Raw genomic sequence first — 15,064 nt, 5'->3', positions numbered from 1 at the left:
CTTCCTACCCTTTCCCAGCAGTGGCCTCAGATCATTAAAAGCACGGATTTCTGGAGCACGTAGTGGTCCCAGCAGTGTGGGAAGCGCGTGAGTCCTGGGAGGTCCACGTTGCACCTCCCATTGTGCCCTCCACCTGTTGTCCTTGTCCCTCATGCCTCTCAGCTGCTCTGTGCCCCAGTGGCTCTTGGGCACCTGTCCCCCATGGCTTCAGGTGGTCTCAACTTGGGTTTCGGTTGTTTGTACGCACGTCTTCCCTACTAGACAGCATTTTCTTGAAGGCAGAAGCAACATTTTTCATCTTCATATTCTCCAAGCACCTAACACAGTGCCTGGCATGTTAATAAAAACATGCACAGATTTAGCTGCTGCTTGAGGTGCCCTCACCCCATATCAGAGGGCCAGTTCAAGTTCTGGCTGCTCCAATTCTGATCCAGCTTCCTGCTAATGCACCCTGGGAGGCAGTGAGTGATGGCCCAAATACCCTTGTGGGAGATCTGAATGGAGTTCTGGGCTTCTGGCTTTGTCCTGGCATAGCTCTGGCTGCTGTGGGCATTTGGGGACTGAACCAGCAGATAGAAGAACTAGCTTTCTCTCACTATGCCTTACAAACAAATAGAAAAAGGTGCACACAAAAGTGAAGCGTGCCAAGTAAAAAGCCATCTCTCCTTACAGGCCTATTCAGTGGGGTTTCCTTTGTTTGCTCATTTAAGCCCCAGATGCTCTTGACTCACCCCACATGCATGTATATGTGGGGTAGATTTACAGAATCATAATTTATATTTTATCCTCCCACTTAACTTGGCTTTTTCCAGGCTGGCTCATGTAGATGTATTCAGGAGCAGGTCACACAATTGACTACTACTTTTTTTTTTTTTTTTAAGAATGTTCATTTTTTAAAAGATTTACTTTATTTATTTGAAATTCAGAGTGACTAGGAGAAAGGGAGAGACAAGAGAAAAAGAGGTCTTGCATCTGCTGGTTCACTCCCCAAATGGCTGCCATGGCTGGAGCTGGACCAGGTTGAAGCCGGGAGCCAGCAATTCCATCCGGGTCTTCCACGTGGACCATTCTCTGCTGCTTTCCCAGGAACATTAGCAGGGAGCAGGGTCGGAAGTGCAGCAGCCAGGACTTGATCTGGTGCTCTGATATGGGATACTGGTGCCACGGTGGCTTAACCTGTGGTGCCACAATGCTGGCCCCTGTATTTTTATTTGAAAGAGTGAAAGAGAGACAAATAGAGCAAAAGAGAGAGAGAGGAGAGAGGAGAGAGGGAGGGAGGGGGGAGAGAGAGAGAGAGAGGAGAGAGGAGAGAGAGAGAGAATATCTTTGATCCATTGGTTTGCTGTCCAATGGCTGCAATAGCCCAGGGCCTAGGTCAGGAGGCTGAACCAGTCTGGAGCCAGGAGTCAGGAGCCAGGAGCTTCACCTGGATCTTCCATGTGGGAGGCAGGGGCCCAAGCACTTGGGCCATCTTCTGCTGCTTTCCCCAGCCATCAGCCCGGAGCTGGATCTGACTGGTGCCTCTATGGGATGCCAACATTGGAAGTGGCAGCTTTACCCAGTACGCCATAACGCTGGGCCCTCTTATCCCTCTCCTGGTAAGAGCAGGAAATGAGCACTCACTGTGTACCTTCCGGTGCTAGAAGGAAGGGGAGGAAGAGAAAGAGCAGAGCAAGAACCACAAAGAGGAAGAGACCAGGAGACCATGATGTCATGGAGGTTAAGACTGGCAGCCTTGGATCTGGGCCTTTGTGTACAGTGAATACAATGGCTGTTTGTTGTGTATGGAAGGAAGGAGACTTGTCAGGACTGTAGGCATCACTGTGGCCGGAGGGCTAGCCTGGGGCCTGGCACACATCAGGAGTGCAAATATCTGTGGACTGCAGGAATGAATGGACGCAAACCTGAATAAACCAGCCCTGGGATGAATGACGGATTATGCTCCAATATATAAGCCAGTGAGTGGATGAATTAACTGAATGGACAGAAGGTCTTAAAATCTCTGCAGGGGGTGGGATGAGTAGGGAAGAGAGCTAAAGACTAGCAAGGTTGTTTGCTGGGTGTTAAGAGCGCAGCAGTTGCTCTATCAAACCCCCAAAGCCACCTCCCTGGTATCATTGACATCCTTTTCAAAGGGAGGGATTAGGTGTGGGGAGGTGGGAAATTTCTCAGCATCACATAGGACAGAGCTGGAACTGTAACCCTGTCCTTAAGCTCCACACCTCCGCCTCCCCCCACCCAGCCAATGCCCAGTGAACACTCCATTCCACCATTCCACACAGAACTTGTTTTGGGAGTTGATGCAAGTCCAGGTGAACCTCTCCCTACTTAGGCAAGCCCTGGAAAGTGGCCAATTTAAATGTAATGACTTATCTCTACTCATTACTTAAGGAAGCCTTTCTCTTGGGCGTCCCGTTATGAGAGAAGGGTTACTCTGACTCGTCTTCCTAAATCTGAATTTTGTCCAAGGCAGCTATATATCAACTAAGATGTCTACTTGGAGCAGGCGGTTTAATTTTTGCAGGAAATCTGGGACTTTCGGTGTTTGGCTTTATGACCAGACCCGTACTGGTGTGATATCTTTATCCTGAAAGTTTAAATAAAAAACTAAAATTTAACAAATCCACAGGTGGGCAATGGGCTCAGTGGTTAGCACGCTGGGACACCCTCGTCCCATCTACACCTGCGGAGGTTCCCATTCCAGCTTCCTGTTAAGGCATAGCCTGGCCCAAGTACTGAGGTCCCTGCCACCCTGGGGGAGACCTGCACTGAGTTCTCCAATCTTGGCTTCAACCTGGCCCAGCCCCAGCTATTGCGGGCATTCGGGGAGTGAACCACCGGATGGAGGATCTCTCCCAGTCCCTCTGCCTTTCTAACAACAACAACACAGATTTACCAAATCTGAATCCATCAAAGACAAGACAGACGCTATATATGTAAACATTAAATGCTTCTATGGGGTAGGGACCACCATAAACAAAATCTGATTGTGAACCACAAACTTGAAAAAATATTTCTAATCCATATCATAGACCAAAGATTCTTATTAATGTGCATAAATCTCTCATAAATCAATGAGAAAAGGCGTATAAACCCCCCCTCCAACAAAAAAAAATTAGGCAACAGGGGCTGGTGTTGTGGCACAGTGGGTTAAGCTACCACCTGCAATGCTGGTATCCCATATAGTGCCAGGTCCAATCTCAGATGCTCCACTTCCAGTCCAGCTTCCTGCCAATGTGCCTGGGAAAGCAGTGGAAGATGCCCAAGTGCTTGGGCCCCTGCACCCACATGGGAAAGCAGAATGAAGCTCCTGGCTCCTGGCTTCAGTTTGACCCAGCTCTGGCTATTGCAGACATTTGGGGAGTGAACTAGCAGATCGAAGGTCTCTCTGTAACTGCCTTTTAAATAGAAAACAAATAAATCTTAAAAAAAAAAAAAAAAAAAGAGAGAGAGAGAGAGAGGAGAAAAAGTTGCTCTCTCTGACTTGTTAAACATTTCTCTGGAGTGATGCATAGACACAACATTGGTCGCATCTGGAGAAAATGTAGCCAGAGAATGGGGTGGAAATTAACATCCTGAATCCTTTTGTTAAGTTTTTAAACCAAACTTTACAAACACTTTAAATATTATTTATTAGCTACAAGAGCTCTTTAAAATCCTCCCAGAAAGTATTATGAAAAGCTACGGATGAACTTCAAAATTTTTGCATCAAAAAAAAAATTTTAATTTGTTTATCCAGGGACTTTTTGAAGGCACTTGTATATCTTATTTGGTAAAAAATGGATTTAAATATCTTTCATAGGGCAGGAAACAATTCATGGAGAAACTAGAAAAACCTACCTGTGAATACGCACCCAAAATGATGAGAACCCACAGAAGCACTGGCCCAGGGACAAGTGAGCGGAGTGGTTAGGGGCAGAACAGGGAGAACTTACTAATTTTTACTCTGTAGCATTGAATCTTTTATAAAGAGAATGTTAACTTGTGAAATTCGAAGGAAAAAAGTAGATCAGAACAAAATACACCAGGACAGCCTTTAGATAATGAGATCACAGGTAATTTTTTTCTTTTTTCTGCTTTCAACATTTTTCCAATTATTCTATAAATAACACTCTTACTTTTGTAATGGAAGAGCCAAAAAGCCTTTTTTCACTATAGTTTCTTTAAAAAAACACTTTTAAAGGTTTCATTAGCCTTTTAAAGAACTTTCAATTATCTTCATTGCTTTTATAAATGATGGCAAGTCTCACGACTCCTCAGAAAATGTCAAACACAGAAGGATATAATATGGAGAGACAAAGGATCTCTGATTGCATCTTCCTCTGTGAGATAACCACTATTCTGGAAACTTGGGAAAACTGCCTGTTTATATTAAGCGCTTGAAGATAACTTCAGATTAGACAGGCTGAGAGCTGGAACGTATTTCCTTTGTGCCAAACGGGAGTCTGAAACACTTCACCACAGTCGTGTCCTTGAACCTGCCCAAGGGCTCAGGGAAGAAGTCTTGCCCCAGCAAAGACTGATTTTCAACCCTTGGATTTGCCTAAGGCCATTTCTATTCAGGGCCAGGGTTGGCATTCAAATCCAAGTCCAAGAGTCCGGACCAGACACAGCCCCAGGCCACTGCCCCCGCGGTGGAAGGGGCTGGGTGATTACTGAGTGGGGAGCTCTCTGGGGCAGCCTGGGAGCGGGTGTTTGCTAAGGGATTGTTGGCTGGAATGAGTGGAGAGCCCCCGCCAGGGAGAGGAGAGGCTGTTAGGAATGGAGTTGGAGCAGCGGACACGGAGGGGCGTCTTACGCTGGCCAGCGGGGCAAGGTGAGAGGCCCGGGAGAGACGCAGGCAGCAGCACTCCAAGGGTTAAAGCCAGGCAGGAAAGCCCCTGGAGCGACCCTGCCAACCCCAAGGCCCTCACCTCCCCCACTGCCAGGGACCAGAGGGGCGGTGGCACTGCTTCGTTCTGGGGTCATTTGAGCCCCTGAGCCCCAGGTGAGCTTTAGGGGAGGGGCTGAAGCCCCAGGTAGCTGACCCTCTCTTCCCGTGGGGTTCAGGAAGTTAGTTAGGTGCGCGGGGATAGGCCCCTGGTTCCTGACAGATGGGGTGGTGACCCAGGCGCACTGTGGGAACTGCAAGGGTTGAACCCCAAGCCTGAGGGATGCCGCGGGCCTTTGGGGAAAGGGAGTGTTTTGGGACCTAGACGGGAGGGGGCAGTGAGTAGTCCCCCCCCCCCCCCACTGCCTGCCTCTCCCCACCTTGTAGGGCTGGCGTGGGGGGAGCTGCCTCCAGGACAGATGCACTTTGGGGGTGCAGAGAGAGCCCCGGGGTCTTTCCCTCACCCGCCGTCCAGGGCCAGTTTCCGGATTTGCTGTCGCCACCTCCTCCCCTGTGCCCAGCCTAAAAGAGTTTCTTCCTTTAGGTCTTTCTATCTAAGCCTTCTCCTCCCCCATCCCCTCCCCTCCCCCAAACTCTTTGGAAATCTTGCAACTTTCTTTCAAGTTTTCCCTGGGCAGTTGGCGACTCCTTCGAGCTGGGTCGGGCCCTGTAACACCCCCAGCTGGGCAGAGTGGAAAAGACAATAGCTGCTATCGCTTTACCATTGGAAGTGACCCCCGAATTTGCACTTCTTTCATCTCAGGACCAGAGCTCGGGAGGGTGGGCGATTTCCTGGGGGGGAGTGGCTTAAGCCGCTTCCCCGCCGGCCAGTTGGCTGTCCACGGTCCATGCTCAATGGTCCACTACAGATATGGGACTGGTTCTGGAGTGAGAGTGCAGCTCAGCCTGGGTCGTCGCCTGGGAAGGCCCTCCCCTGCAGGACGACTTAGATGTCCCGGGCCGGAAGGCGGAGAGAGAAGTGGACGGCCCCCAGGGCTCTGGGCCACCCTCGAGGTCAGTACACCAGCAAGTTGTCTCAGAACTTGGATGGGGGCATTGTACAGTCTGGAGACCCGCAGGAGAGTGAGGGGTGGCCTGGGGACCCCAGGAAGATGGTATGTGTGTGTGTGTGTGTATGTGTGTAGGGAAGCCAGGGATGTGGGGCATTGTTTCAAGTTCTCTTTCTCCCCACCCCCACCTCCAGCCTTTCCCCACCCCCACCCGCCTGCCTATCTCCCCTCCCCACCCTACACAATGGCCTGTCCTCCGCCCCTCCCCAGGTTCCCAGGTTGGGTCCCTAGTCCCTGCAGCCCTGAGCTGGGCGGCTCTGTCCTCTGCTACCACTGCCTTCCTTTGTGGGCCACACTGCCCCTTCTCCCTCCCGTGTAGACACGTGGTCCAGCAGAGCTACTGAACTTGGGAATTCCCAAGGCTTGGCTGACCCGGTGGCTTCAGGCCTCCCCTTGGCGGTGGAGTTTCCTTGGGAAGTTGCTGCTCATGGACTCCCGTGCCCAAAGGGGCCTCCAGGTCACTGGGGAGGGAGCCAAGATGGCTGGCGCCCCCCTGGAGGCAGAGGGCAAGCTGGTGAGGCTGAGGGGCCAGGCAGGGTGAGAAGTCAGCCGTCCAAAGGTGATTCAAACCCCATGGCCTTCCTGAAACCTGAGACTTGTGTGGTCCCCAAAGAGACCGCAGGGCCTTGGGAGCTCCAGGGGCCCGGAGACCAGAGGGACTTGCCGGCATCAGGGCAGCAGATGTCTGGGCTCCTCCTTCTCTTGCCCTGGCTGACTCCTCTTAGAACGCGAGGAACCCGGGGCAGCCTTGGGCTTGCAGACTTCCAGGTGCTTGTGAAAGCAGAGCAGCTGACGCTGGTGGTGAGTGAGTTGCTGCCCGTGCCCATTCTTCATTCCTTGACTCCCGCGTCGGACTCGGGGCTGCGATGCTGGCTGGATGCTCTTTCTTTACCTGCCCCCTCTTCCAACTGCAAACCTGGGGACCCCACAGAGCCTAGCCTCCTGGGTTCTTTATCAGATCTCTTCCAAGGGTTGTTGGGTGCAGGGGGGACACAGCTGTGCAAAATCTACAGCTCAGCGCTCTCTTTTTGCACCTCATTGTCTTCCCGGACGGACGCACCTGGTAGCCGGCACGCCCGCCTCGCCTGCACGTCCAGCAAGAGTGATGCACCTGAACGCTATCACCAGTTGTCTACTTAAGGGTGATAGGATTCCCTGGGCTGCCCCTGCCTTGCCCCTTTCCGCAGTCTTGTTCCCGGGTAGTCCAGCCATATGTTGCGTGGTTGGGGGTTGGTGTGGATGTAGGATCTCCCCGGGAGCTACTTTTTCTTAGCAAGCCTTTGAGGAAGGGAGAAGTAGGGTGCTAGCTGCTCACTCCCCATCTTGACTCTTTGGGAAGAGGAAGCCGTGAGCTAGGGTGGAGCCAGGTGGGACGGGGGCCTCGAGCTGGGCTGGGCAGGGAGGGTGGGGTTTGTGCAGGAGGAAGTGTGGCATAGCTGGACGGTGTGTTGGAAGGTGCCTGGACACTGCTGCGTGGATTCAGGCAAGTTTACCTTTCTGGATGTCAATTTCCCTGTCTGTAAAATGATTAGCTTTGGGTCAGAGCTCTAAGAATCGGGTTCTTCTGGATCCTTGGGACGATTAGAATTTCGGCTGATGGAATTACAGCGCTCTGGAGTTAGACGGCTTAGGTTTTGCAGCTTTTCATAGCTTTATGATCTTGGCAGTTTCTTAATTGACCCTCCTGAGCCTTGCTTTCTCCAGCTGGGAGTAGGAACGGTGAACCTTGCAAAGGTGCAGGTGTGGTGGAGCCGTGGTTCATGTGGAGGGAAGGTGAGAACCACCTAGGAAGAAGCAAAATGATCTTGAGCCCGAAATCCAAATTTCATCCTCCGTGAAAAGCCCGTGGCAAGTTGTCATCACCCGAGGGCCGGAGCGCTCTGCTCGCTGCACGGTTGAGGTTAATTGTCTCTGCTTTTGGGTGAATTACCTAAGTGAAATGCACATAATAAGCTGTTTTCCTGGTTTTGTTGGCAAAGAATCTAGCAGGGGACTCGTGTGTCTGAAGCTGTGCAGCAATTCTACAGGTGACATCACGCCAGAAAGCACAGACCAGCCTCTTGTGTGTGGGGATCATTGTCTACCAGAAGGAAAAACCTCTTCTGTGTGTGCCCGGCTCCTTCTTAGGGGTTTGTTTTTTTTGTTGCTGATGCAAAGTGTTCTTTTTAGTAAGGATGGGTAGGACGATTATCTTCTGAGCCTGCAGAGAAGTAATTATTACTAAAATAAATAAGTGCATAGAATCTGAAAAGCCCAATTGCAGGGTTAAGTAATCTGACACAAATAGGAAACTGGTGAGCTTAAGGCCAGCGTTGTCATACACATTTTAAAGAGATCTCCAGCCTAGGGATTCTCTGCACCCATTTTCCTTCTTTATTACTAAAAAAAAAAAGCTTTCCTTCTTTATGATTATTAAGTGAAAATTTGGTCTTTTGGTGCTTTTAAATTTTTCAATTTTATGCGATCACCATTGACATCACACACATCTTAGAAGTGTACAATTGGGTGAACTGACAAATATATATACCCAAACACAAATTTATTTTTATTTTTTATTTTTTGACAGGCAGAGTGGACAGTGAGAGAGACAGAGAGAAAGGTCTTCTTTTTGCCGTTGGTTCACCCTCCAATGGCCGCCGTGGCTGGCGCATTGCGCTGATCTGAAGCCAGGAGCCAGGTGCTTTTCCTGGTCTCCCATGAGGGTGCAGGGACCAAGCACTTGGGCCATCCTCCACTGCACTCCCTGGCCACAGCAGAGAGCTGGCCTGGAAGAGGGGCAACCGGGATAGATTCCGGCACCCCGGCCGGGACTAGAACCTGGTGTCCCAGCCGCAAGGCGGGGAGGATTAGCCTATTGAGCCCCAAACGCAAATTTAACTTTGAGAATGAAAATGCAAGAAATCAGAAAAGATGTTCTTTTTTTTTTTTTTAAGTTTGTGTTTTTTTACTCCTTTGAAATGCAGAGAGGGAGAGCTCTCCCATCCACTGGTTCACTCCCCAAATACCCTCAAGAGCCAGGGCTGGGCCACACCAAAGCCAGGAGCTTGGTCTCCCACATGGGTGTCAGGGACCCAAGTACTTGAGCCCTCACCTGCTGCCTCCCAGGGTGCCCATCAGCAGGAAGCTGGAATCAGAAGCCGGAACAGAGCTGGGACTGAAGCCCAGGCACAGGGACATGGGTTGCAGCTGTACCACAATGCCAGCCCCAATACTCCTTCTAATTTAAAAGCTGTGTCCAGGAAGAAACGCTCTACTTTGCAATTGAACACTGATGAGTTTGTGTTGAAAAGGACATCAATCAAAGCCCCAAGGAGCATCTGATTGCAACTACCCCCTACTCCACTAACTGTGTGACCCTGGGTGAATTGGCTAAGTCATTTCTTCACCTGCAAGTTGGGGCTCATGCTAGCACCTCCCTGCAAATATTGCTGTCAGGTTGAGGACCTTGCATGGCCAGTGGGGAATGCTCGGTAAATTCCAGCTACTGGGTCTTTGTTCACGCAGTGGGTAGACTTGCTGCCCCACCCTTGCAAAGACTGTTCTAGGGCATCCCTGTTCAAAACTTTTAAGTTTGGATCTTGAAAACTGGGACTCCTCAGAGTGGACATTTGGCCTAGTGGTTAAAATCCCCCTGCATCCAAGCGCCTGGGCTCATGCCCACTGGCTCCGGCTCCTGACTCCAGCTTCCTAATGCAGCAGTGACCGCTCACATAGCTGCTGTATTCCTACCACCCACACGGGGGATCCGGATTGGGTTCCTGGCCCCCTGCGCTGGTCATTGTGCCATTGCGAGCATTTGGGGAGCGGACCAGTGGATGGGAGACCTCTTAGATTCTCTGCCTCTTAAAATAGCAAACAGCCAACATCATAACAAAACAAACAAACTGAGGACCCTGAAGGGCTTTCACTGCATGGAGGTACTTCTAAAAAGTCATGGAAAACGGAATTAAGAGTGTATTTTGGTGCAAGCTACTTTTGAAATCCCGGCATTGTTTTGTCATCATACACTTTTTCCATGAACTCTTTTATTTAAAGACTTTTATTTTTATGTTAATTGAAAGAGAGGCCTTCCATCCACTCACTGGTTCACATCCCAAACGCATGCAACAGCCAGGGCTGGACCAGGCTGAAGCCAGGAGCCTGGAACTGCACCAGGTCTCCCATGTGGATGGCAGGGACTGGGGCACCTAAGCCATCCCCTGCTGCCTCCCAGGACGCGCGTTAGCAGGAAGCTGGATGGGATCACACTTGAGCCAGGCTTCCCACGCGGCAACTTAACCCTCTGTCACAATGTGATGCCTGCCCCTACTTTTATGGATCTCTTACAAAGTGCATTACTTGAAACATCACTCATTACTTATTTGGGGAATACTATTGACTGGGTGATGTAGATCGATCTTAAGTAGAAATGTTGACAATCTCATCATACAGCATAAAAAACCCACATTTGTTAATGTCCCCACTGATCTCATCAGAGAACACTTTAGGTATTGGGAAACCATCAAGCTTACTGTCGTAGATACAGTTTCCCCAAAATTCAAATTTTCAAGTTAAAGCTCAGCATTTGTCATTGGCAGCAAATACTTGTTTTTCTTGAAGTGACAGGTTCAGCTCATTCCTTTCTGAGAGAAGACCTGCCAAACAGACACAGGTACACGAGTGTTTGTCAGCCTTTCTTTCAAGTAAACACGCTATTCCATGCCAAGAGCAGCTGACTCGTCACCGCCCAGACAACTGTCCAGTGAGGATGACATCCTGTTCCTGAGTACTGCGCATTCGGTCGCTCTCAGTGCTGTGGTGTAGCGGGTAAAAGCTGGTGCCTTCAGTGCGAGTCCCGGCTGCTCCACCTCCACTCTGATCCAGCTCTCTGCTATGGCTCGGGAAAGCAGTAGAAGATGGCCCAAGTGCTTGGGCCCCTGCCACCTGCATGGGAGACTTGGAAGAAGCTTCAGATTGGCCCAGCTCCAGTTGTTAGGGCCATTTGGGAAGTGAACCAGCAGATGGAAGATCTCTCTCTCTCTGCCTCTCTAGAACTCTGCCTTTCAAATAAATAAATCTTAAAAAAAAAAAAAAAGACATGCATCTCTGGGTCCTGTTGTAATGAGACTCATCTGCTTCACTAAGGACATTTCAAAAGAATGTTTATTTTTATTTTCCCATACTTGAAAGGCAGAGCAAGAGAGAAGAGAGAGGGAGAACTTCCTATCTGTTATTTCACTTCCCAAATGCCTACATCAGCCAGGGCTAGCCCAGGCTGAAGCCCGGAGCCCCACACTCCATCCCGGTCTCCCACATGGGTGGCAGGGGCCCAAGCACTCGAGAGCCCGTCCTCTGCCGCCTCCCAGGATGCCTAAGCAGGTGGCTGGATGGGAGGTGGAGGAGCTGGCACTTGAACGCACCAGCCGATATGGGATGCTGGCTTTGCAAGTTAAACCTGCTGCACCACAATCCTACCCCTCAAGGTGATCCTTAAGCAAAACCTTTTGAAAAGTTTTTTTTTTTTTTTTGGACTACCTGGTGAAGAGCATAATGACTTCTAGTACAGTGTGATATCACTGTTAGCTTACCCTAAACTAGTTTTACTTAAATGCTAAGGTGCTGGGAAAAGACGAATATCTCGCTGTTAAATTACATATTGACACATAGCTTAGTATGTCTTCCTATTAGGAAAATAGCTAAGTTGCAGGTTCCCTGAGGAAGTCGCAGAACACTTGAGGGCTTGTGGACCACACTTTGACGGTCACGTTTAACAAGTACAGAGCTTGTACGGCTATGCATGCAGTGCGCGGGGTGCTAGGGCACATATGTTACAACAGATAACGCTGACCCCCTGTACCACGTTGCTATGTGCTGGGCCGTGTTCCCTTTTAAAGATTTATTTTATTTGAAAGGCAGAGTTGCAGAGAGGCAGAGAGAGAGAGGTCTTCCATCTGCTGGTTCGCTCCCCAAATAGTGGTAAGGGCGGGGATGGGCCAGGCTGATGCCAGGAGCCTCTTCCAGGTGTCCCATATGGGGCGCAGGGGCCCAAGTATTTGAGCCATCTTCCGCTGCTTTTCCAGACACATGGGAAATAGAGCAGCTGGGACTCGAACCGGCACATTTATGGGAATGCTAGCACTGCAGGCGGCTGCTTTACCCACTATGCCACAGTGCCAGTGTTCTAAGGATAGGTAAAAGTGTGTGTCTCGGGGCTGGTGCTATTGCACAATGGGTTAAAGCCCCAACCTGCAGCGCCAGCATCCCATAGGGGCACCAGGTCAGAGTGCAGTACTCCCAGCTTTAGATCAGCTCAGCTCTGGCTGTTGTGGCCATTTGAGGAGTGAACCCAGAAGATGGGAGACCTCTCTCTGTACCTCTCTCTCAAATAAATAGATCTTAAAAAATAAGTCTCTCTCCCTCCATCTCCAGCCTTTGCTTTCTCAGTCTCCGTTACACCCACAACAACCCTACAAGATGCCTTTGCTATCATTCCCATTTTCCAGGACAGGTCCCAGAAGCGCAGAGCGGTTGAGTGAGTTGCCCGAGTTGGCCATGTGCGTGCGAGTCAGGACGCTGTCCTGGCTCAGCACCACTGAGAGGTTACACAGACCCAAGGAGGCCGCTGGCCAGCATCCGCCCTGCGGCAGTGGCAGCAGGTGGAGAAAGCACAGGCGTGGGCAGGTCCCCCTTACCGGGTGCCACGCGTCCCTTGTCCTGACCTCTTGTCCTCTCTGGCAGGATGGCTTCTCGGGAGCAGCTGGTGCAGCAGGTGCTGGGGGAGCTGCAGGAGGCGGTGGAGTCTGAGGGCCTGGAGGGTCTCGTCGGGGCCGCCCTCGAGGCCAAGCAAGTCCTGGCTTCCTTCACCCTCCCCAGCTGCCGGAAGGGGGCCCCAGGGCTCCAGGTGCTGGAGGTGGACTCGGTGGCCCTGAGCCTGTACCCAGAGGACGCTCCCCGGAACATGCTGCCGCTGGTGTGCAAGGGCGAGGGCAGCCTGCTGTTCGAGGCGGCCAGCATGCTGCTGTGGGGCGACGCCGGCCTCAGCCTGGAGCTGCGGGCCCGCACCGTGGTGGAGATGTTGCTGCACCGGCACTACTACCTCCAGGGCATGATCGACTCCAAGGTCATGCTGCAGGCCGTGCGCTACTCGCTGTGCTCCGAGGAGTCCCCGGAGATGACCAGCCTGCCGTCTGCCACCCTTGAGGCCATCTTCGACGCGGACGTCAAGGCCACCTGCTTCCCCAGCAGCTTCTCCAACGTGTGGCACCTGTACGCTCTGGCCTCGGTCCTGCAGCGCAACATCTACTCCATCTATCCGATGCGCAACCTCAAGATCCGGCCCTACTTTAACCGCGTCATCCGGCCACGCCGCTGTGACCACGTGCCCTCCACGCTGCACATCCTGTGGGCCGGCCAGCCCCTCACCAGCCACCTCTTCCGCCACCAGTACTTTGCCCCCGTGGTGGGGCTGGAGGAGGTGGAGGCGGAAGGGACTCCCGGCCTGATCCCGGGGCCTCCGGGCCTGGCGCCACTGCCACCGCCTCCGCCACCGCCGGCCAAGACCCTGGAGCTGCTCAACCGCGAGCCAGGCCTCAGCTACTCCCACCTGTGCGAGCGCTACAGCGTCACCAAGAGCACCTTCTACCGCTGGCGGCGGCAGTCGCAGGAGCACCGGCAGAAGGTGGCGGCCCGCTTCTCGGCCAAGCACTTCCTGCAGGACAGCTTGCACCGCGGGGGCGTCGTGCCGCTGCAGCAATTCCTACAGAGGTTCCCTGAGATCTCGCGCTCCACCTACTATGCCTGGAAGCACGAGCTGCTGGGCTCCGGGCAGGCCCCGGAGAAGCCCCCGCCGCAGGAGCAGGTGGCTGAGGGGCCGGGGTGCTCCCCGCTGGCGGCGCCCAGCCCGGGCGTGGTCCTGATGCAGCGGGCCAAGATGTACCTGGAGCACTGTATCTCCCTGAATACGCTGGTGCCCTACCGCTGCTTCAAACGCAGGTTCCCCGGCATCTCGCGCTCCACCTACTACAACTGGAGGCGCAAGGCCCTCCGCAGGAACCCGGGCTTCAAGCCGGCCCCTGCCCTAGCGGCTGCCGGTGCTCCCCAGGCAGTGTCTGCTGGGGAACAGGTCCAGCTCCCAGGGAGGGGTGAGGGCGGAGGAGGGGTAGAGAAAGCGAGTGGGGGTCCCGCCGTCTCCCGGGAGCTCCTGCCACCCAAGATGCCCCTGTCTCAATGGCAGAGACGCCTGCGCCGCGCTGCCCGCAAGCAGGTACTCAGTGGGCACCTCCCCTTCTGTCGCTTCCGACTCCGCTACCCCAGCCTGTCGCCCTCCACCTTTTGGGTCTGGAAGAGTCTTGCCCGGGGGTGGCCTGGAGGCCTGTCCAAGCATCGCCTGCCGGTCCCCACGGCCGGCAGAGCCGAGCAGGAGCCCACCGACAAGCAGGAGAAGGAAGCTCGCCGGAGCACAACAGCCGTGGTGGTCCCACCTGGGCCGGCCCTGCCAGGGGGGACTTCTTCCGGAGATGATTCGGTGAGACCCCAGGCAGGGCCTGCCAGAGAGGGGGTCCCAAGAGAGGCGGGGGTCGCAGCCCAGGGCCAGCCCCACCACAGGGGGTCCCTGGCGAGTGCCCCTGCGGTGGCCGCAGCAGGCAGCAGGGATGGCCAGGTGCTGGTGATGGACATGCTCGCCTCCACCAAGTTCAAGGCCCAGGCCAAGCTGTTCTTGCAGAAGCGCTTCCAGTCCAAGAGCTTCCCCTCCTACAAAGAGTTCAGTGCCCTGTTCCCCCTCACCGCCCGCTCCACCTACTACATGTGGAAGCGGGCCCTGTATGAAGGCCTCACCCTGGTGGATGGCTGAATGGCAGATGCCAAAGAGGCTGGGGTGAGGGGGACCCGAGTGGCTCCCAGGGCTTGGCCAGGATGCCCTTTGCTCTGGCTCCTGGCCGTGTGCATCCTAAGCCGAGGATGGCTTTGTGTTACTTCTTGGCTCCCGGATGGAGAGAGCCAGACGCCAGCCATCTGGTCCTCTGTAGAAAGCTTTGGGACCACAGATGTTCTTTTTGGTTGATAGCTGGTCATATTTTTATTGTTGTCTTTTAGTTTTTTGTTTTGACTTAAGTGGGTTGGCTGAGCCCCATCGCTGGTGGGGGGG

General features: G+C 52.9%; 1 protein-coding gene across 1 annotated transcript; it reads left to right on the top strand.

Moving 5' to 3' along the window:
• The first annotated feature begins 12,658 nt into the window (after positions 1 to 12,658).
• VRTN (vertebrae development associated) lies at positions 12,659 to 14,770 on the top strand. Its single transcript, XM_062181821.1, has one exon. It carries the CDS (start codon positions 12,659 to 12,661, stop codon positions 14,768 to 14,770), a length of 2,112 nt encoding a protein of 703 aa, XP_062037805.1.
• The last annotated feature ends 294 nt before the right edge of the window (positions 14,771 to 15,064 follow it).

Source organism: Lepus europaeus, chromosome 22 (assembly GCF_033115175.1).
Source record: "Lepus europaeus isolate LE1 chromosome 22, mLepTim1.pri, whole genome shotgun sequence".
NCBI classification, from domain to species: domain Eukaryota; kingdom Metazoa; phylum Chordata; class Mammalia; order Lagomorpha; family Leporidae; genus Lepus; species Lepus europaeus.
Note: the sequence above shows the minus strand (reverse complement) of the source record. Positions and strands in the feature narration are given on the sequence as shown.

Coding starts and splice junctions, on each gene's coding strand:
- VRTN (XM_062181821.1), top strand. CDS start 12,659: ATGGCTTCTCGGGAGCAGCTGGTGCAGCAGGTGCTGGGGGAGCTGCAG.